This window comes from Dromiciops gliroides, chromosome 3 (assembly GCF_019393635.1).
Source record: "Dromiciops gliroides isolate mDroGli1 chromosome 3, mDroGli1.pri, whole genome shotgun sequence".
In the NCBI taxonomy this organism is placed as follows: Eukaryota; Metazoa; Chordata; class Mammalia; order Microbiotheria; family Microbiotheriidae; genus Dromiciops; species Dromiciops gliroides.
In genome coordinates, this window is record NC_057863.1 from 405,245,735 (window position 1) to 405,269,917 (window position 24,183).

General features: G+C 38.2%; 1 protein-coding gene across 6 annotated transcripts in view; it reads right to left on the minus strand.

The window, feature by feature from the left end:
- Positions 1–435: 435 nt before the first annotated feature.
- The window catches only part of SPATS2L (spermatogenesis associated serine rich 2 like), a 246,150-nt gene continuing 222,402 nt past the window's right edge, over positions 436–24,183 (minus strand). For all 6 annotated transcript variants that reach the window (XM_043998905.1, XM_043998904.1, XM_043998908.1 and 3 more), the window contains 5 exons: positions 18,224–18,282; positions 10,074–10,183; positions 8,443–8,545; positions 4,297–4,514; positions 436–2,286 (listed from right to left, as the gene is read on the minus strand). In XM_043998905.1, coding sequence (XP_043854840.1) covers positions 1,891–2,286; positions 4,297–4,514; positions 8,443–8,545; positions 10,074–10,183; positions 18,224–18,282 — 886 coding nt within the window. In that variant the 3' untranslated portion in view covers positions 436–1,890. The remainder of the gene's footprint in view (positions 2,287–4,296; positions 4,515–8,442; positions 8,546–10,073; positions 10,184–18,223; positions 18,283–24,183) is intronic.

A 24,183-nucleotide genomic window follows, 5' to 3' on the forward strand; every position in this document is an offset into this window, starting at 1 on the left:
GATTTTTACTAGTTGAAGACATTTAAGGATGTGTTTTAATAAAATAACTTTTACATGGAATTGCTGAAATTTATCCTAAAAACAAATGACCAGGTTTTTACAAGCTAAGGATTAAAAAAATTAGATCTTAGAATAAATGTAATCATTTATACTACTTTTCAACATTTCTATATATGTATATGTGTGTATACCCATGTATATGTTCATATGTGTATATATGTGGACTTTATTGCTGTCATAAGTCTGTTTTTGCTCTTTAATGTAAGGAACTATAGGAGACAGTGAACATGTAGGGTATTGATAGTTAACACCAGTATACACTACAACCTGAATATATGTGTGTATACTGATATGTTTATATATGTATGCATATATGCACTTTATTGCTAGATTATGAGCCAGTTTTTGCTCTTAATCTAAGCAACTGTAGGAGAAAGTAGGTATGTACACTTGTGGCAGAGAATACTGGTATATATTATAACCTGGTAAACCCATTTTTTGCTTGATCCTAGAATTTCTTGATTTTTATCTTCAAGGCTGAAAATTTTATGCTGCAAAATGCTGATGGTGAGTAGATTGCAAGACTAGAGTCTCATTCCACAGAAGTGTAAGCAGACTTGTGCAATATCCTTCTATCTTATAATATATGGACTTAGCCCTTCAGAGAGTATGACTTGGGGCTCTGCAATTTAATATGGGAAAACACTGATTGTGGTGCTGGCTATTTTTCTTTGGTGTTTGAATAAACAGTTCTTCATTCCTTGAGTGTGATTTGACATTCTGAATTCCTTTTAAATGTTTGGGTGCCCCAGAGGCTTCTAAAAACTTTCTACAGAGAAAACTAACACCCTCTTCTACTTGGCAAACAAGGTTATTGATGCTGGACTCAGTGCAGGCTGCTTCTGTGAAGAGAGCTGGTGAACTCAGGATGTTGAAACACTGGTGGAACACCATGAGCTGAAAAAAGTAGTTATGCAGGAGGTTGACTGGCAAGTTCTCTGTATGCACTGAAGCCTAACTGAAGCAGAATCACAAATAGTTCAGTTGTTAAAGTTGGGGACTGATGAGGACAAGGTCTAATTAAGTGAATCATGAGTTTGTTAAGACTATAGATATCAATAGATCATTGAGCTTAGATCACTGTTCAGCTGACCGTTTCATACCTGGTAAGGTGGCCAAGATAATATTCATAGAGTTGTATTCCTATGTGTGAGTTATCTTGGTATACATCAAAGAGGAGTTTATTTTGCAGAAAATAAGTGTACCCTTCCCAAGCAATATATTACATATAATTTTGTGTGGTGTCTCAAATGATGAATGGTTTGCCAACAGAAGACAATGTATAGTGTTTTCAATAAAAATTAAGCTTGATCTAAGAATATCCATTCACATAAGACCCAAGCAAATGTCAAATGTAGCAATTTTAATAAAGCAATATATGTTTATAATTTTTCAGAAAACACCAGATGTTAAATTCTACAAAAGCGCATATCTTAGATCACTTTTGCCTGATCTTCAGGATTTGTTTTGCAACATTAACTTCTCTAAAAACAACCAACAGACGGATACAACTGCTACGACATAATAAAGTTGCTACTGGGCATTTGATCTTTAGTTTACATCTTGATTCTCCTAATGAATGAGTAAATACTGCTTGGCTAAAATGCTGCAATGTCTTGATGAAAAGAAGCTTCAACACATCAAGCAAAGCCATGAAAGGTATGAAGCAAGCTATAGTTGATTATTAGAATGGGTACAAATTATCAAGAGATGTCTTGACGATATAGGATTTGCATACTCTGATCAACTCTCTTGGCAGCAATTAGATCAGCACCTTGGGCAGGGAACCAAAACGGTAAAAGCTGCTTTCTCTTTTTTAGGAATGATAGTTTAGGCCACCAGAGTCACAGCTGGCACAGAGAGAACTGCAGCATCTGCTGATACTTCTATCCTTGTGGGACAGAGATTACATTGAGTAACCCTAGCAACACTCCCACGGAAAGGCCTGGCCTCAGGGGTGTCTACAGCATGCTGCTTTCGCCTGGACTTTTCAGAATGGGCCAGGTTCTCAGAAGCCTTGGTTGCCATAGGTGGCTCTTGGTTTTTGGTGATGCCTTTATTTTTCGGCCGGAAGCTATTGTGCTGTTGTCTTCTATGATCATATCTCGGGTTGCCCTTTATGGGATAATCTGCTTCATTAATGTTGCCTTGTGACTTGGCAGCCCCATTCAGCCTGTTGTTATGATACTGTGGATTAAATCTTCGTCTCTGGCTAGAAGGGCCATTCTACCAAGAAGGAAACAAATAGCTGTTAGATAGCTTTGGCTTTGTGTTAGCTTAAAGACTGCAGGGGGAAAACACCCCCAAATCATGAATATCATTAGTCATAACATCTCTAAGTCAACACATATGGGTTTTTTCCCCTAAAAGAATATGTATGACAGCTTATAAAATCTTGGATCTCAGAGAATTAAACTTTTAGCTGTTAAACTACATTTAAAGCACAAATCAGACAGATTTAAGTAAGATCTGTATCCTTCAAAATGAACACATGAAGGGCAGCTAGGTGGTGCAGTGGATAAAGCACTGGCCCTGGATTCAGGAGGACCTAGGTTCACTTCTGACCTCAGACGCTTGACACTTACTAGCTGTGTGACCCTGGGCAAGTCACTTAATCCTCATTGCCCCACAAAAAACCAAACAAACAAACAAAAAATTAACACATGAAATGTTCCAGGTTAATATACTGGTTTAAAACTTGTGAAGAAATTTAGGGAAAAAAGGAACTGTTTTCAGTGTTGACAATAAGAATTCTGTAAAACCAGGCTCCCAAAAGTTACTAAGTCAATTTAGCAGATAAGAGAGACAGCATTCTGCAGTTCTAAGAAGGCTTCTTAAAAATAACAAGAAACAGTGCTTTTTATTTTTTGACTGAACTTGATTAACATCAATAATAAATTACATTTATTATTCTGTGAAAGTGAGACATTCTCTCTCAAGGACACACTAGAGGAGCAGCAGGAAAGTTAAGAAGACAACCCCTTGGAACCTGTGTTTAAGGCTTGCATTTGCTTATGTGGTGAAGAAGAACAGCTCATGTAATTTTTTAAAAATTTTATCTTTTTTTTTTTTTTTTGGTGGGGCAATGAGGGTTAAGTGACTTGCCTAGGGTCACACAGCTAGTAAGTGTCAAGTGTCTGAGGTCACATTTGAACTCAGGTCCTCCTGAATCCAGGGACAGTGCTTTATCCACTTCACCACTTAGCTGCCCCCATTAAGTTTTTATTTTATCTCTCTCTCTCTTTTTTTTAAGCTCATGTCTTTTTTTTTTTTCTTTTAGTGAGGCAATTGGGGTTAAGTGACTTGCCCAGGGTCACACAGCTAGTAAATGTTAAGTGTCTGAGGCCGGATTTGAACTCAGGTACTCCTGACTCTAGAGCCAGTGCTCTATCCACTGTACCACCTAGCTGCCCCGTCATGTCATTTTGATATGTGATTTTGAAAATTCTATGTCCAACAGATGGGAAAATGGGTATGGCTTTTAATAAGTAAACTAAACATAAATGGGTACAGAATGATCAAATAAAGTGTATGTGGCCCTAGTTTTAAACCTATCCTGCATTTGCATGAGCCTCTTTCATCTATGAGAGAGTTACTAGAGATCTGATTATGACGGTAACTGGGAACTTCATATAATTAAAATATATTTGAATGGATTCTTTGCCAGCAGTTTTTTCAAATCTATGCTGATACTCTTTCCTCACCATCCCCATTTAGGCCTCCTGAATGTACGAAATCCTGGAAAATTTCCATAATGCCAGCCAGCGGCATGGAGCTTCTAGGAGACAGGAATGATGGGAATTGATGGTATCACTTGAAGGGTGAGTTGAAGAGGCGAGGACAGGTAGATTTTAGTGTCTAGTAGTTCATGCTCTGTCTACTATTAGAAAAGAATAAGTTAGTCCCCTGGATGTTAGGCAAATGATTAGATGGTGCTAGAAGACTTGCAGTCCCTTATGACTTTGACAGGGCAGCTACGTGGAGCAGAAAGCTGAGCCTGGAGTCAGGAAGGCTTGGGATCAACTCTGACCTCAGACACTTTTTGGCTATGTGACTCTGGGAAAGTCACTTAACCTTGTTTGCCTCAGTTTCCTCTTCTGTAAAATGATCTGGAGAAGGAAACAGCAAACCATTTCAGTATCTTTGCCAAGAAAATCCCAATGGGGTCACAAAGAGGCAGGCATAACTGAAACCACTGAATAACAGCAACAACGACCTTGACTATGTTTGCCTTACCTGTTTAGTAGCTGGTATAACTTGGGGAGAGGTTTCATTGGTGTTTGGAGGATTACTTGGCATTTTAGTGGTAGCTGCTTTGTTGTCAGAGGTCTTATGACTTGGTGGTTTTCGGTTATAGGTGTTCTGTTTTCCAGATGTTGTGGTATGTGTATTTAACATAGGCAGCAGTGAGCTACAGGGTGTTCTTGAGGAGTAATTGTTTTTTGGATGTGAAACTGAAAAATAGTAACATTGGTGTTAGAGGGTATGAAATTAACATTGGTATCTCAGTAACTCACCAGAGAATCATATATTTCCCTTGCTTATTTTGTAGATTAGGAAACTGTGTGTTGACAAAGGGGACCTGTTAGGAATTAATTTTCAACCTTCAGCGCTCGTTTCATTTTTAGATGCTGAGGTTTCAGACTGACCAGTATTTCTGAAATGGCTTAAATTTATGAATGCTATATCAGGCTCTTTATTAAAGAGAAATTCCTTTCATACAGCGCCCCCCCCCCCAAGCTGCTGTACAGTAACCATAGGTGATTCTACTTAAACAGAGTAGAAACTAAGCTGATAGACTCTTTGCTTGGAGTTAGGTAGGACTGTTAGACAATATTCCTATTTCCCGTTGTTTTCCCAAAATGTAACTTTTCTGACAAATGCTGGTGACTTTTCTTCTTGATCTTAGGAAAGAGAACAAGAAAAGCAGTATTTATAACTCAGAGTTCCCTAGAGTTTATTTTAAATTAACTATGCTGGACATTTTTTAGTAGACCTTCAAATACTGCATTTTTCTTTCCCTCTTCCTCTTAATTTCCATAAGGAATGATATGGCCTAGGACTTTCCCATGGGGTTAGTAATCTCCAGTTTGGATTCAATCCTGGGGATTGGAAACAACAAAAACCCGCTGGCCATGGTAGTCATTACATTCCATGTTGATTACTTTTCTATGCTTCTTTTTAAAACCTGCATTTCTTAGCAGTCCAAGTCATGCACAATGTAAGAGCTTTACATTCCTTCCCAGCGTGCGCTATCTCTCATTGGGTCTGAGGAAAGAAAGGAGCACTCTCATCCACTGAGGGTTGATTCTTGCCATGACTACTTGGCAAGGGCATGTTTCTCCCCACTAGATGGCAGTGGAGTGTAGATGATGCCTCAGGCAGAGCTCTGAATCATTAGAAGGCTGAAGACACAGTCACTAAGTATTAACTTTGTTCTGTCCAGAAAGCCCAGGTGGAAACTATAACAGTCAAACTTCCAATTAAGAATTATACTCTTTGCTCCTTTTTTTCGGGGAAAAAATAATCCAGAAAGAGGATGGAGAGTGGGGGTAGATTCCTTTTGTAAGCAATTTTGAAATTATAAAGAAAAGATCACCTTTTGAAGGTAAATCAATTCTCAGTTATCTAGAAACAAATTTACTAGTTTGTAGATCTCAAGGCCATGTGCTTTCCCTCTTCCCTCTTCCCTCCTGCTGCTATCATTGATCCACTGTATTGTTCATTTCCACTTCCACTGGAGAGTGGATTGAAATTGAGGAAACTCAGTGTATGAAGTCTGACTGCTAGGTCAAGTTAAGATTCATTAAGGGGGGGGCAGCTAGGTGGTGCAGTGGATAAAGCACCAGCTCTAGATTCAGGAGGGCCTGAGTTCAAATGCGGCCTCAGACACTTCATACTTACTAGCCATGTGACCCTGGGCAAGTCACTTAACCCTCATTGCCCTGCCCCCCCCCCAAAAAAAAGATTCAATGAGGGAAAAGAAAAGCTAATTATCTGAAATGAATTCTTTGAGCTATTTGTGGACTTCACTTAAGCCATGTGGTTGTAGGTTGCCTCTGACCACAGAAAAGAGTAGACTCTAAGCTCATGGACGTACTGCACAAATAGCAGCTGGAATACTTTACAACACAACTGATTATTATCAGATTTATTAGAAAGTCTTATTCTTTAGATAACATGTCTATGTCAAATCACAGCTGTTTTAAATCAGAAGAGTAGTTTAGCTTTCTGTTCTTTTTTTTTTTTAAGTGTATCTCAAAGTACAAACTTGAGTTGATCTATTTTCCATATAATTAATCATAAAAACTCCCTATGGCACACTGGCATTTGGGGATCATGAGTTAAAATTCTTGCATTTCTTGTAAATTGCTATAGGATCTTAAGCAGAACAATCTCTGTAGGTTTCACTGGTATAATTTAATGGATTTATGAACTCATCAGTATGAGTATTTGCTCTACTAGTATGCATCACAACTCATCCATGCTGTCTCATTTCATATGATTCTTGCCCACATTGGCCTATTATCCACCATTGTGCTCTTCTAAAGCAGGATACCTTAAGGGCATCATGGACCCCTTTGGCAATCTGGTGAAGCTTCTGGACTCCTGTTCAGAATAATGATTTTAAATGTATAAAATAAAACACATAGGATTATAAAGGAAACGAAATATATTTAAATGTTATCAATATATATATACATTTATATATATATATAAAATATATTATATATATACATATATATATATATTTAAAAAGCAAGTTCACAGATCCCAGGTCAAGATCCTCTACTTTAGGTTGTTCTTATTTTTTTAAAAAAATATTTCTTGAGCAGCAGTGCAGCACTCCAGGTATGTTTTCCCTCATTCTTGCTACATTATTGGGTCTCCTTTTCTTGGATTATACATTTTTTGCAAGAAATCTTTCATGCCACTTCTTGCACACAAATTGTTGATAACGTACCCTATATAAACTGACTATGACTTTTTTCTCTAATGTCTTTTGGATCAGTTGCAGTTTAGTTTTTTAGAGATTTTGGTAATTCATTTTTGGTAGCCATTTAATATCACCAGGTAAATGTTTGTGTTTCACAGATTGTGTGTGTATATGTAGCCTGGGATCCTGAAAGTGATACTCAATTTCCAAAATGCTATCTAGCTAGCTCTCTTTATCTTATTCAATTCTGTGCTCAATTTATTACTCATCTTCAGTATCTGTTCAAGATACTTACAGATGGATTGGACTACCTATTTAACTGCATGCCATGATTTGAACAGTAGGCATTTTTCATCCACTTAATTTTTTCCTATGTAGTTCATCAGCCTGATTTCTTTTGAGTATTTGTGGGAAGTCCAAGTAAGTATTCTGGGGCTTGATGCATTCATCAAAATGTAATCTATAAATAGGAGCATCTGAAGGACCTTATGAATTGGGGTATCCTTTTTCTATTTGGTCTTTGGGCAGGATGTCCTCCTTGACAACTACACACATCTTTGACCTGTTTTATGTCTCACTTGATATTCAGAAACAGAAAACCGTTGAACAGTGATATATATTGTTACATCTATCAAGAAATCTTGTAGGCGTGTAATATATGCATGGGAGACAGCTTGTAAAAGAAGAGCTGACTTGTACTCCAGTGAATAGATATAAAATCTACAAACAATAAATTCATTGGGATCTTGTATTTTTTAAGTGTATCAATCAATCAAGTGACTCTGAAGATGTAGTATGCAGTGGAAATCAAAACCTCTTTTCTCTTCATCAAATATGTAGATCATTCTTATAAAATTTTTACATAGGTGAGAAAATAGGCACAATACTTTGTAGTCGCTGATGTCTTTTCAGTCATTTTTGGGGGGTAACAGTCCATGATTTTTCCCCATTCTTGTGGAATCTTCTCTTCTTTGAGATATCTTAAAAACTGACCCCTGAGTGCCTTCAAAATTGTGCTGACTTCAGGATTAATTTATTCAGTACATATATAATCAGGTTCAGCAGCTTCCCCTCCTAACTTCATCTTTTTTTCCATGTAATTTTTAATTTATCATATAACATCCTGTATGTTAGGGATGTTTGAGTCCAAACAAGGTTGTGGTTTTCCTTCTGTTAAGAGACTGCTATAGAAATGCTGTTAAATCGTTTCCATTTTGCATTTGGGGGATGATTTAGATTAAATGGGTACTTAGTATGTAAGTTCTTTTAGACATATACAATTATATACATATATTCCCCACCACCAGCTGCAATTTAATCTTCCTTGGTAAAAGGATGACTAAAAATACTGACCTTCTCTTGAATGGTGGGAGGACAGTGGGTGTTATAGAATACTGAAAACCAGAAAGTATGTTCACAGAACTCATTTAGTATGCAAGACTCACTTTCTCCACAGAGCATGATTTGGGTCTTTAGCTGTTCGATGTCACAGGAAAACCTGGCAGATCTTCCTAGCTCTTCATCATATTTGCGTTCACTGACGAAGTGCTTAAGAGAAAGACAATTAAACAGAGACATCAAGGTAAAAAATTTTAGTGGTAAAAAAATGTTCAGTGTCTCTAGGTACAAGAATAGTAAAGTTATCAGTGATGATCCACACTCTAACTCATTTGTTAAAAAGTGCCATGGAGATATTAGTTTTGATTTTCCCTGAGTTTGGTCTCCCCCACTTCCCTCCTTCCTCTCTACCCCTGTCCCTAGTTCCTGATACTTCCAGTTCTCTTCCTGACTCCAGATTTCTGGAATTTTATGATACTCTACCCTCATCTAGGACCAGCTGATCCTTACTATGGTATTATTGCCCATTCCAGGAGAATTCTTCACATTTTAATTAGGGACTCTGGAAGTTCTAAAAACTTTCTGCATTCAGTGGCATGAATCTCTAACAGAAGACTTTCAAGAACTTTTACAGGCTCTAGGTGATATATTTTTGATGATATGAGTAGGTCCTGACTCCCCTATTCATAAAGCCATACCCACCTAAAGAAGGGGGAAGAAAACTGTTATCTTCCCATTCCTCCTAGAACCTCCTCTCAAATTAGACTTATGGTAAACTGAGCAGAGATGAGCTTTTCTGAAGATGGTAACTCATCTGCCTTGCTTGGGACTATTCCAATCATCTACTCTTTCAGTCACTCTAGAAGACTATGCTGGATATTTTTGGGTGGAAAGGGGGACAGTAAATCTGGAGGTGAGATTGAGAGGATTATCATAGATTTAGAACTAGAAGGGATCTCAGCTCATTTGATCCAGCCCTTTCATTTTTTATTTTATTTATTTATTTATTTTTGGTGAGACAACTGGGGTTAAGTGACTTGCCCGGGGCTACACAGCTAGTAAGTGTCAAGTGTCTGAGGTTGGATTTGAACTCAGGTCCTCCTGAATCCAGGGCTGGTGCTCTATCCACTGTGCCACCTAGCTGTCCCCCAGCCCTCTCATTTTAAAGATGACAAAATTAAGAACTACCCAAATTAGATGAGTTGGTCAAAGTCACCAGGGCAGAGCTGGGATTTGAACTTAGAGATTTGAATTCAGGTTGTTATTTAGATTGTCTTCTTATTTCAAGAAAGTATTCTGGACATGGGGGTAGGTAATGTATTCATAAAAGTTTGTAGGAAGACTCTATTTCAATCATTTGAATTTAAAATTCTCAATGTCACTGAAAGTTCTATCTCTGTCCTTTTTGTTTTTTGTCACCATCTCTCTCTTACCTCAATAACACACACACACACACACACACACACACACACACACATCCTCCACTAGTGCATTTCCTCTGTGCCCAGAAAAGCCCAGTCTTCCTCTATGACAATAAATCTTAACATACCTTCTTATACTTAAATGCTGTTATTCAGTGACCTTTACCCTTCTTTAGTCTCCATTTTAACCTTCTTGAAAGAGAATCTAGCACATTATGTCAAATCCTTAGAGGAAAAACACTATATGAATGCAAAACAAAAATAATGGTGATCTTATCTCAAGCTCAGCATTCAGTCTTTGACATTTCAAAACTTACCTTAATTTCTGCCCGGAGTTCAGCCAGCTGCGCCTCAGCCATCTGACTGGATAGATCAGTAAGTCTCTTTAATTCTTCAGCTTTTTTCTGACGAGCAGTCAGAATTTCCACTGGCAAGGAAGAAAGAATAATATATTAAGGGCAGAAATTTAAACATATTAAAGGACATATTTTAGAACCAATTGCCCTTTTTTTTATATTGACTTTTGAATACATAACTAGGCTCTGTTTTCTGATCTGGCCATTCAAGCTGGTTCCCAGAGCAGGCTATTATTGATTGCTATCTAATCCCCTTCCTTGTGTTTTAATACAACCAAAGAACTCTTCCTCCTAATTAACAATCCTCCTCCCCTCCCTTTTATCTCTCTCTCCTCCATTTTCTGTCAAAAAGTCAAAGAGGCACCTGATCTAATCTCATCTGCAGATCTCAAATTTCAAATAGGGATATGCTAAGAGAAACAAATACCTTAAAATAGAAACTGTGAAAAATCACAAGCTGTCTAAAAGCAACTTTAAATTCCTTGCAATTCTAGATCCCTGTGTGAAGCATGGGAATCCATTGTGAAGGAACAATGTTTTGTTCTATAGCCGGAAAAATATCTAGAAAATAGCTGGTATTTGTTCTAGTTATTAAATAAATTAAACATTAAATAATAAAATAGAATATGTGGACAAAATATTCTACATTTCATCTATCTGGATTCACATAGGGCAACTGCCATTTGAGTCATATACCCATATTTGATTTGACACTAAGTACTTTTAGGGAGCTAAAAGGTTCCCAGATGCCTCTGCTGTGATGATATGTTCCCATTCTACAAAAGGAGTAGAGTTCAAAATCTAAGCATTTCATATCTGTATTGTAAATGTCCCCAAAGGCACATTTGCCAGAGTAAGTCAATGCCAACTTGAACCGGAATGGTCCAAGAAGAGTATTCTTCAGCATCTGCACATGTGGAGAAGACGCTAGGGAGTTTTCAGCCTCTATATTTTCATACATCTGTCAGCTAAATTCCAGATCCAAATAGAACTAGTAGCCCACAGGCATTTCATGTGAATTTGTGACAGTTCCTAAAATACATTAGAGACCATAAAACAGTGAATAAAAACACACACAGCAAGACTGCATTTACAATATAATCTTTTAACAAACTGTTACATCTCATTTAAGTTCTACAATCATCACCCTCATTTCAATTAGACATTGTTTGCTATAAGAAAAAAAAGCATAACTGAATGAGAATGTGTATACAGCCATTCATTTTAAATTCCTGACTGAATAATAACCCATTGCTCTATTAGGTTCGATTCACAGCACACCTCCAGAACCACAGTGCTGACAACATGATTTCTGGTTGTGAGAATGCTTAACTTACACAATATTCAAAAATAGGCATTTAAATGTCTGAATGAAACAAAGTAAAGACTGAATCAGGAGTTAAAATGTCCTACAAACCCATATACCATGTTATTAGACTATGACAGACATATCTTTACATAAAACTTAACAGTGATAGTGATGCTGTGATATTAATAAAATAATCAAACCATAAACCATGTAGCCCAATCGAATGTCAGGGTGCTATAATTCTTTTTTGATTACTTACTCCCTCCCCCTGATTTACCAAGATACATTTCCTGGGAAAGACTGATTTTTGCCATACAGCCTCTCAGAATATGTAGGAATCTACTAAAATATTCAAACATTTTATTTGCACTTTTCCCTTTGTTTATGGGAGTGGTGGTGGTGGTCATCATAGTGGTGATGGCAGAAACTTTTATGTGATGATGAAAAATTTGGGATAGGATGATGTTTTGGGTAATTTATTACTAGGGTAGAAATTAGGGTAAAGTAGCAGTTTCCTTTCCCAAAGTAATCACTTGAAAGTGCCTGAGACCAGTGATTCTGGAAAGCAATTTGGAATTATACAAAAAACAAAGTTTCTAAAATGTCCATTTTGCTTTCACTCAGAGATTAAGGTTGTTTTTGTTCTTCGTTCCTGAAGAGTGATGTCATGTCTTGCACTGAATTGGATTTAAGTGAGGGAGGGTTGTGCAAGGGTCACTCTCTCCTCCAGAGCCATCTGGGTCTAGTGGCAAGATATATATCAGGAGGATTAGAAATGGCCCCAGATGTTTAAGGCAATTAGTTAAGTGACTTTCCCAGGGTCACACAGCTAATAAGTGTCTGAGGTGAGATTTGAACTCAGGTCCTCCCAACTTCAGGGCCAGAGCTCTATCTACTGTGCCACCTAGCTATCCCAGAGGGCAAAGCAATGGCTAGACATATACTTCAAAGAGAACCTAAATGAGAAGAACAGAGTGTGTGTGTGTGTGTGTGTGTGTGTGTGTGTGTGTATGTGTGTGTGTGTGTGTGTGTTCTTCACAGCACTTTTATGGTAAAAAATAGTTAGAAACAAAATAGATGCCCACAAATTGGTACATAAATGTCATGGAATATTACTGAATCATGAGAGAGGATGGACTTGAAGTACAGTATTCAGAGAAGCATGGGAAAAATATGAACTGAGGTAGGCAGAACAAAACAATTATACACATTGACTATGTAAGTGAAAAGAAGAGCAACAAGTCAAAGGACTTGGGTTCAAATTCTGCCTCTGACATTTATTAGGTCTGTCACCTGGAACAAACCATTTCATTTCCTTGGGCCAGTTTCCTGAGGTCTATGAAATGATAGGGTTGGACTAGATGGTCTCTAATTTCTCTTTACCCCTAAAGACACAATCTTATGAAAAACTGAATGCTGTATAATTATAAAGACCAGGCTTGGCTGAGGAAAAAGAAAAGTGAGAAAATTAAGTTCCCTTTCTCTTTTCTAGAGGTGAAGGACTGTAGAGAACCTTGTTGAAGTGAAGACCGTATATTGTGTATAGTGTCAGAATTGGTCAATGGAGTTGGTTAGTTTCGCTGTACTGCCCTTACCACCAACCCTGCTCCCCATCCCCCAATCTTTCTCTTCTTTGTTATAAGGAATAGCTCACAGTGTTGTGGCCAGAAGGGATATGTATGCAAATGAAGATAATATAAAAACAAAAGCTATCAATAAAAATTTAAAATTTGAAAAACAAAATAAATGTCTGGGACCCCAAATTTTCATGCCAATTTAACTAAAAAATGTAGGACTAGAAGTCCAGAGATCCAGAAAGAATATTATCAAAGTCTTTGAAGCAATTTATGTGGAGTAGGAAAGTATAATAAGATTAATTGATGGGCTCTTTTTTCAGCACCATAGAATAGGAAAGAGATGGTGCTGAATGTTCAAGATGAAACTAGGTAAACAGCTGAGATAATAAAATCATAAAATGTTAGAGCTGGAAAGCACATCAGAGTGCATCTAGTACACCCTTTTCACTTCCCAGATGAGGAAACTGAGGCCGAGAGAAGTTTAATATTCAGGGTCATGATGCTTGATTACAAGTCAAACATTCTTTTTTTTTTTTTTTTGGCAGAGCAAGGGGGGTTAAGTGACTTGCCCAGGGTCACACAGCTAGTAAGTGTCAAATGTCTGAGGCCGGATTTGAACTCAGATACTTCTGAATCCAGGGCCGGTGCTTTATCCACTGAACCACCTAGCTGCCCCGCAAGTCAAGCACTCTTTTTTTTTTTTTTGTGAGGCGATTGGGGTTAAGTGACTTGCCCAGGGTCACACAGCTATCAAGTATTAAGTGTCTGAGGCCGGATTTGAACTCAGGTATGCCTGACTCCAGGGCCACTGCGCCATCTAGCTGCCCCAAGTCAAGCATTCTTAATCCAAGCATTGTCAGTTCCCAAGGCACATTAGTAACATTTTCTGATTCTTCTTTTTGTGTGATTTCTGGAGCACCTGACAATTAGATATCATTGGGGGTTTTTGTTTGTTTGCTTGTTTTTGTTTCTAGAATTCACACCACTGGCAGTCAAAAACCAAAGACTTCATCCAAAATGATGTGAATGGGCCCTAAAATAAGATTGCAGGTGCAGAATTAACAGCCAATTCCTCCTGTGTTCAAGTTAATGTAAATGTGCATATAAATGAAGACTTGCATCAGCAAGTCTTTGGAAGCATTTTACATATATTCTACATTAACATTTCAAAGCCATTCATTATGAAAAAGCCTTAAAACTTCAGATCTAAAGCAGCACTTCTTTTGGGTTCAATATTATCACCTCAAAGACATCAATCAAAGATTTGGGACTGAACCTGAGGTTCATTTGATCACATCAGTATAAATAGAATTATAAGAAAGTTTTGAAACTACCATTTCCCCCCCTAGAAATATGAAAGGGAAGAATTGTTGAATAAGAAACTTTATATATCACTGTATTCAGGACCTGACATATTAATATTACATTGTTATCCATATTTTTTAAAAAGTATCTAGACTGCTAAAATATATTTTCTCTGTTGAATTTATAAAGTCCTTTAGAATTTTAGGAATACACTGGAATACTGGAATCAGAGAATTCATGAGATGGAAGTTCCCTTAGAAATCACTGAATTCAACTTCCTCATGTTATAGATGAGGAAACTAGAAGAGGCTCAGAAAATTTAAGTTACTTGTCCAAGACTACACAATTAGTCTATTTCAAAACTGGGATATGAATCTAGTTCTTCCTATTCTCAGTACTGTGTTTCTTTCATTGTACCATCTTCATTCCCACCTCTTAAAACCCTGGTTTACTTCAAAGTAAAGCTCAAAACCCACTTTCTACCTGAAGTTTTTTCTTATCCCCTTAGCTGCATGTGCCCCCATTCCTGAAGTTTACTTTGTATCCATTTGTGTGGCTTTCTTGTGTTCTCTGATGTCACTCCTAGAGATCAGCAGTTAATCTCATTTTTGTTTTTGTATCACTAGTGCCTAGCTCTGTGCATTGTATAGAAGAGGAAGTTAATAAATGCTTGTTATTTGGAAAATGAACCATAATGATTCAGAAATCATTATAAAGATGAATTCATCTTTGATGTCTTTTAGGGAGCTTAATTTCTAGAAATATCTTCCCTTTTTCTTTGTAATCCATTACCACTCCACTAACTTAGGAGACAGGCAGCTAGGTGGTGCAGTGGATATGGTGCTAGGCCAGGACTCAGGAAACCCCAAACTCGAATCTGGCCTAAGACACTTATTAGCTATGTGACCCTGGGCAAGTCACTTAACCCTGTTTGCCTCAGTTTTCTTATCTGTAAAATGAACTGGAGAAGGAAATGGCAAAACCACTCTAGTATCTTTGCCAAGAAAACCCCAAATCAGGTCACGAAGAGTTGGCTATGAATGAAATGACTCAACAACAACAGACATGAGCCATAACTTGAGCCTTAAGCAATTTTTTATTTTTCTGGATCACTGGGATAGGGGCCTTAATATGCTAAAATAAGCTTAATAAGCAAAAGGTGATACTAATCCCCCAATAAGGGGCAGGCCATCCTGTCCCCCATGACTGAATGTAATCTAAACCAAACACCTGCTTACATAACTGTGAGTACGCTAGTACCCTAACCCCTGTAGACTTCACTGGATGGTTCATCAATGCTGGAAAGTATATCCAAAATAAATACAAGGTATTCAGACGGACAGCCCTAAGGTTTTTGTCCCAGAAGCTATCTGGAAGGAGCAGCTATTATATGGAACTGAAGAGAAATGAGAAATAGAAGAAAGAAGAGAAGGGAGTAAGGAAAGAGAAAAAAGGATGAAAAGAGGGAGGGAAAGGGGAAGGGAGGAAGGAGGAGAAGAGATCCTGGTCAAAATCAAGGAATACAAAAGGGATGGAGGGAGAATATCAAAAGGGCCTTCATATTTGGGTTATACATGACTGGGATTTATACAATAGACCCTTGGTACTAATGGTTATTCATTCAAGAGTTTCTGTCTTGTTTTCCCCTTCTTTTACTAAAGTTTTTTTTTCCTGTATTAACCCCTTAACCAACAAATATTAAGTACCTACCATGCACTAAGCACTGATGATAAAAATACAATAAATGAAGTCATACCTGCTTTCAAGGAGCATACTCTGTAATACTGTGAACTATAACTTTGTAAAAGGGGCATATTCTTAATATAATGAATTGTAGGCTCCAGGTAGATTTTTCCAGGTTTTCAGGATGGCGAAATGTGAGCCAAAAGAAACGATAGGACTCCTTAAAGTATACTCAGGCCTTTCCTATCATGAGAATCTATGACAGAGGGGTCAGTAAGTTTCACATCTATCATACTGTCCTCAGGCATGGGTTTTGAGGTTTTAATTTACTTCTTTAGTTAGTAATTCCTAGTTAAAATCCTGCTCTGATGTCTAATTGTGCCATGGAGGTCTGTGTAATCTCAGGTTCTTAAAAATATGTCAGAGCAGTACAAGTTCTGTCAGGTCCTGAGATAAAAAGACTTTGAATGTGAGCTCAGTGGCCGACTATTTATCTCTTGTCCAAGGACCAGGTTGGCTAAGTTCTCAAGAGGTCTTCACCAAAAACTTGGCCACCACCACTGCTGCTTCTTCTTGTTTACTTTGCCTTGGCAACTCATGAAGCTTGTCTACCAAGACACTAAAGGTTTGTTTGATATGTTACTGGAATTAGATCATAGCACCAAAACAATAATCATGGAGATGCTGAAGTTTGCAATCATGTTGGTGTGTTCAATCATATCAGGCCTGACATTGTGTAGAAAGTAAATTAATTTCATTTGCTAAGTGCTTCAATAGCGTATGTATTGGGTGAGTTTTGGGCTCAGGAACTTGATTAATCTTGCTAATGACAGACACTAGTTGTGTGACCAAGGACAAGTCACTCTCTCTATGCCCTGGTTAACTTTCTAATGTAACAAACTGTTCGTCTGCATTGGGAGAAGGAGTTTCCATGGTGTAAAATCATCAGTTTCAACTTCAAAAAAGAACCCAAAGGAATGTTCAATATGTAGAATCAGTGTGACATAGCATATAGAGCATTTAGCTTGGAGTCAACAAAATGCGGGTTCAGATCTTAGGTCTGGCCCTTATTTACCGTGTGATTCTGAGCAAATCTTTTCTCTTTGCCCCAGGCAACTCCCTAAGAATGGGAGTAAGGTGTAATGGGAGGTTTATTAGGTCCAGAGCCAGATGACCTGGGCTCACATCTCACCTATGACAATGACTACTTGTGTCATTTTAGGCAAGTGACTCTTTGGGCCTCAGTTTCCTCATCTGTAAAATGAGGAAGTTAGGCTAGATGGTTCCTTGTATCTCTAATTCTATGATCCTAAGATCAAGAAAATCATAGAGAGGTCATGGTGGAATTTCCACGCCAGGAGTTCATCACTCTGGTGAAATCCCAGATCTTTCTCTGATTTGCATACATGTTCAACACTATGCTAGCTACTCTTTCCTCAAGAAGCAAAGGAAACAAGATGCACAAAACAACTGGAGAACAATTTGAAGATCATATCCAAGGTGATTTCAAGATACTGTCTGTTCACACTGTGTACAGGAGTGATATAGGAATTCAGAATAAGGGAGAGATCGATTTGATGTTCTGTTATAAGCACAGATGATGGATTCAGTTGATATAACAGCTTCAGTTATGTGGGAATGGACTGGGTTCATAGTCCCAAACCATTCTAGGAGGGAAATACTCTTCAGAAATCCTTCAAATGTCAATATTTTTTGGTTTCTGATATAATTGCATGGGGAAGAGAAGAAGGTCAGAATAGAACCTGAGGGCTTTTTTTTTCCTGTGAGAAAAAGATGGGATATTGCCCTAGCATTGTGATGAGAAAGCATTGCCAGAGACTATATACAGTAAAATCTACTGTTACCACTTTCTCTGAAAGGTTATGAAACCGAGGAAAAAAGCAAGCCAAGGCTGGGAAATGCAAAAAATTGTGCTCATCCACTTTTGCTGAAGAAATATGATGTTCCATGAAAATGCAACCATGTCATAACTACAGAGGATTTGAAACCACGCTAACATGCCACCTACACCTATCCACATGCTGTGCAATGTCATCACAAGTGCTGAATGTTCAGGTCTGAAAAACATTTATAATTCTACTGGCACTTTCTCAGGGAGCACAACCTGCCACCCAGTCCCCTGTGTGGAATAAGAGGACCACTGTAATTACATCTGGGAATTCGCCACCTACATTCCTAAACCAACTGCCCACACTCAGTACTTATCCATCACTTACTTGCTTCTTCTTTAACTTTATCCATTTCTGCCATTAATGACACTTCTTTGTCAATGATGCTGAAAGAAAAGGACAAATCATTAATGAAAGACTGTAATTCAATTCACTAAATATTTTTATTTACCTACTATTGCCAGGCATTATACTTGGTCCTAGGGTCAAAAAGGCAACAATTCCATGTCCTCAAGGAACTTATGTTACTCTGGGGTAAAGAAACATCTTGATAAAGTGAAAGAGAAATATTTTTTAAAAGAAAATTAAATAAGGATTATCAAAAAAATTACTACAAATGCTTGTGTTAGGTTGCCAAACATTTTACTTGCCCAATAAAAGAAGGCAAACTTTATTGATATTCATTTTATCATTACTAACATAATTTAATTCAAGAGACATTTATGGATCACGTACTACATACATAAGACATTGTGTGCCAAGGGCTGTGGATGCAGAAGGGTAGGACTGGAATATTCATTCCCAGAGAAAAACTAGTTTTTACTAAAAATACAATTGAAACCTTGATATTTGGCCTCTAGATCATTTAAGTCAATTAGTGAATCCTTAACTTTCTTCAAGTTGCAACTTCCTCTGGTCTGATTTGGTGATATTTCATTTCCCTGAGCTAAGTGCTATGTGGTCTATTTACTTTTGAAATTAAAGTCAATTGAAATTAATTTTCTCTTGAGAATATTGCAGAGCTCATTGAAGTAATTGGTGCCTCTGTGGGATATCACAAAAGCATGGTTAGGAATCATGGAGAACGATAACTGATTCATGAGGATCACTAAACATTAACCACCTGGAGAATGAAGGCATCTATAGGAACTTTGCAGCAAGTGACTTGGGAAATGGTGTTTTGGAAGCTGTTTGCAGTCAGGAAGTGCCAGAATAAATGTGAACTGTGATGAACTCTCCTGGATAGCCGCTAAAAGCCAGTAAGCTACCTTGCATACGAACTACAGGATGTCATCAACTACTCAGAAATATAACATGGCTTAAGGTAAAAACATGGTAGACGAGATAGGATCATTGCTGTGTCACCAAAAGAAAACTATGGAGAACTTTAACATGTCAGCACTATGCTCATCATCAGTCTCACAAGAAAATACTAGGGGGCAGCTAGATGGTGCCGTGGATAAAGCACCAGCCTTGGATTCAGGAGGACTTGAGTTCCAATCTGGCCTCAGACACTTGACACTTACTAGCTATGTGACCCCGGGCAAGTCACTTAACCCTCACTGCCCCGCAAAAAATAAAAAAAGAAAAAGAAAGAAAACACCAGATATAATGATTGAACCTATTGCTCTATCCATTTTAGACAGGCTTGGTTGCCTTGAGATATTTACGTATATCCTATGGCAACCTTGTTATTCATTCATTTATTTATTCAGTTGATGATGATGATAACAATGACAAAAGTACAGTGGCAAGAATCCTGGTTTTGGTATCAAATCTAAGCTCTACCACTTACTGCCTGAATGACCTTGGGAAAGTCATTGAACCTCTATGGGTCTCAGTTTCCTCATCTGTAAAATGAAGGGGTTGGATTGGATGCCTTCTGTGTTCCCTTTCAGCTCTAGCATTATTGTCCTAAGACCCTAGACACTTACATTTATATAGTATTTTAAAGTTTGTAAAGTATTTTAGATATATTTTTGTTGGAGTATCACACCTAACCTGTGAGGTAGGTACAATATGTATTATTATTTTCACTTTACATATGATGTAACTAAGACTGAGGGAGGTGAAATGATTTGTCCATAGTTATGCAGCTAGGAAATGGCAGAGGCATGATTTAAATTTAGGACTTCTCTAATATAATGTAAGCTCTTTGAGGTCAGGAGCACTTTCATTTTTGTCTTTATTTCCAATACCAAGACAATTCCTGACACATAGAGCTTAATGAATGCTTGTTTATTGATACTTGATTCCAAGTCTGACACTCCACCTCATACACCAAGCAGGGTCTCTTGATAGTATTGCAAATGATGTTAGAGTTGATAATGACTGACTTGTGTGACCCATTCCCTGTCATCAGTAGAGCACAATGTGGCATTAAGTAGGAAAGTATTGATCTGTTTTATGCACATTTGAGGAAGCAAATGAAGATATGGAACTTGGTGTTAAATTACACTTTTCCAGTCCTTTGGAAAATTCAACAGACCTTGAACAGCTTTAAAAGTTTTTGCAATCCAAGAGCTGCTATATACAGATAACTGTTTTCAAAGCTCATGGGTAAGAAGGTATGATTTTGCTGAGTCAGTGGAGTGCTATGAACTGATAAGCCCTAAGAAGATGAGCCTATAGCAAAGAAACCTCATACTCATAGTATCAAACTGAAGAGTTTCATTAGCAATATAGAACTGAAAGCTGTCATTGAATTTTGCTATCTAGGCAGCATATTGTCCAATTACATGCCTATATTCACTCCCCCAACCCCACATCCCTGTATCCCTGCTCCTGCCTCCTTTCCTCACTACCTACTTATTTCTTAATCCTTTGCAATCTTGGCTTCTGAGTCCATCACTTGACTAGAGATCTCTCCAAGGTTACCAGTGATCCATTATTCTTCTGGTCCTCTTAAGTTTATAACCTCAGCATTATCCTTGACTTCTTAAACTTTCTCACCCCACATATCCAAATCTTGCTATTTCTACATCCCCAACATTGCTATCACCTGACTCCTTCTCTTTACTTCTGAAGCTACCACCTTAGTTCAAGTCCCTATCACCTCTCACAGATTATTGCAATGGCCTTTTCTCTCCTGGCCTTAAGTCTCTCCCTACCCCAACCTACCCTCCACAATGTGACAGTGATTTTCATTAAACCTACAGTGCCAGGCACTGTGCTTAATGTTTTTATTAATATCTCACTTTATCTTCATGACAACCCTGAGATATAGGTATTATTATTATCCCCATTTTATATCTGAGGAAACTGAGGCAAAAATGGGTCAAATGACTTGCCCAAGATCACATAGCTAGTGTCTGAGACCAAATCTGAATTCAAGTTTTCTTGACTTCAGGCCAGTGAGTTACATTGCTGTCAGAATCTGGAAGCCCACTTTCTATCTACTAAATCTCTGCCTCTTCCAGTTACCTCTCTTGCTTTCTTACCTTCAAAATATAGGCTGACTTGTGGTAAGAGGTGTGTGAGTGCCATCATCTGATTCTCTGAAATCCTTTAGCCAGAAATGTTATTGCGGGTGTTATCCAAAGCCCTAGGGATGTTGGTTACATCACAAAGACATCTCCCATGAATGATACGAGGCCTACCCCTTCTCCCTTGTGCCCCCTTCTTCCTGCAGTGCTTCATCCCCCTGCTAGATGACAGTAAAAGAAGGTAAGAGATTCATTTTCCTATGGTTAAAAAAATGATAGAAATTGTTTCTCGGTGGGTATACTATCCTGGTTGGCTATAAGTCATAGTTTAATTTTGTTTGTTTGTTTGTTTTTGCGGGGCAATGGGGGTTAAGTGATTTGCCCAAGGTCACACAGCTAGTAAGTGTCAAGTATCTGAGGCCAGATTTGAACTCAGGAACTCCTGAATCCAGGGCCGGTGCTTTATCCACTGCGCCACCTAGCCGCCCCCTATAACTCATAGTTAATCATGGAAGAAATCAAATCATTGGAAGCATTAACTTATGATTTTAAAAAATCTTCTTAGTTCGATAATGCTAATATTCACCAACTATAGCACAAGGGCTCAAGATCAGAATAGGAAGTTGATGATTCAATTTACTAATCTGGGTGGGAACAGCTTCTTAGGATTCGCCCTTTTCCCCATTTAATCATTCAGAACACTAAATACTGAACTTTTCTGGCTTAACACTTTATCTTTCACATATTTGAAAGAAGTACAGCCTTACTTTTCCAAGTGACTTGTCCCTGGCCACCCAAAGTACTCCCCATGTCATAATTAAAGTAATTTGAAGGGTACCAAATTAGGAAATATCCAAAAAACACATATTCTAATAAACAAAGCTCCCAGGACTCCTATACTGACCTTACCTTAGGACTGCCCCTTTTCCTTCCCAAACACACATCTTCTAATTTCATCTAAACTGCTTGAGCAGTAAAGTTTTATTTTGGTGCCATAAAAAAGCTTTTATTACCAAAGCAATAAGACCTAAGGAGAAAAGGAATGCCATGGCAGCTCTTTTGTGTCTTATTATATAGTTAATCACTATGATAAAGGATTATTTTATAAAAATGTTTCTATTCTTTATATTCCTTCCTTTAGAATCGTGAAAAAAACATCGATTGAGAGCTAGAAGGGCCCTCAGAGCTCATCTAATCCTAGGCCACATAAGATAATAGATCTGGAGCTGAAAGACACCTTAGAGGCATCTAGTCCAATTTCCTCATTTCAAGATGTGGAAATTGTGATGCAGACTTGCTTGAGGTAATATGAGTAGGAAGCATCCTGAGTGGTATTTGAACCCAAGTCCAGACCAGTGATCTTTTCATGACTATTAGAAAGACACCTTAGTGGAACAAAATGAACTTACGCTGATCAAGGCCTCTGCTGAATATGGATATGTATGGCAAAACTGTGATGCACTTAAAAAATACGGTAATAGTGTACTGGGTGGGCCCCCTGAAATTTGCTCTCCTAAAATATAAATGAGGAATGAACCTTTGAGACAGATGGACAACAAAGGCTATCAGCCTGGAGGACACAATGCACTTATGGGTTTGGGGTATAGAAAGAGGAATTTTAAATGGGGGGTGAGGTGTTAAAATAAAGAAGCCCATCTAGAGCTCCCTGTTAGAGCTAAACCAGGGCCACATTCCTTCCCTGATGGGTTTTCCTCAGGGAGTATGTTTGTAGTAACTGACATTGTCTGAGATCATCTGGGCCCTAGCAATTTCACATCAGTACCTTCCAGGGGAGAGAGTGACTTTTGTGCAGGCTCCCTCAACTCATCACCTGCCAAGTGGAAACAGAATGGGGAGATAATATCAGAAATCAGAAGGAAAACAGAAAGAAGGGGTGGGAATGGGCAGAGAGAGGCATCCAGGAAATGAAGGCATATTTCCCTCCCTGCAGTGACTGTACAGAATAAGAAAATGGAAGAGATAATAAGGGGGTGGGACTTCATGGGGAGAATGAATCCAAATGAATATAAATGCAGTTTTTGAGTCCTCCTGGCTCCCTCAAGTGGTATAAATCATTTAAATGAGTGAGAAGCTGCATCGTTAGGGTTCCCAGCATAAATAATTTCCATTTCCATCAGTGAAGACAACAGAGGTAATGAAAAAGCATTTCCCTCCACCTTGGGTCTTGCTCCTTATTATCACATTAAGATTAGGAGCTGTGCAAACATAGTGGAATAATGATAGTTTGATTTCTGACAGCTTTTGGTAAATGCACTTGGTTTTTCTATAAATGTATAAAATGTATAAAACTGAACCAGTCTGTGGCTGGCTAGTTTCCATACTAGGTAACTACCCTGAACTAGGGCTAAGAGAGGGTCCCCTCCCCAGTTTCTGCCATTTCCCCTACAATCTCTACTCTTTGTCTTGCCAGCTCTCACTGGAGGACAGGGATGCAGTATGGCATCTCAACAAGATCTATGACACTGCATGCTCAACTATATGACTTGTTATTTCTGTGTTGAGGACACCAAGTGCTAGCCTCTATGATTTGGGGCCCTGTGTGCCTCTTTCGAGATAGGAGCAGTGTGGCCACAATGCCCAGACCACTCTTGTTAGGATGCTGATGCTACTGTTCCAGTGGCTGTGCCTGCCCTTTATCCATTCTCTTCCTTTTCCAAGACTGAAGGTAATAAATAGAGCTTTTATAGAGGCTGACAGTGGTACGATGAGGAAGGACATCCTCTTTCTAGAAAAGTCCAGGAAAATATGGTGGATGTGTTACCACTATTCCTCACGAGCAAGCACAACTAAACGTCACTTTTCTTCACTATTCTCTCAAAGTCATGGACTCTTCTTATGGAA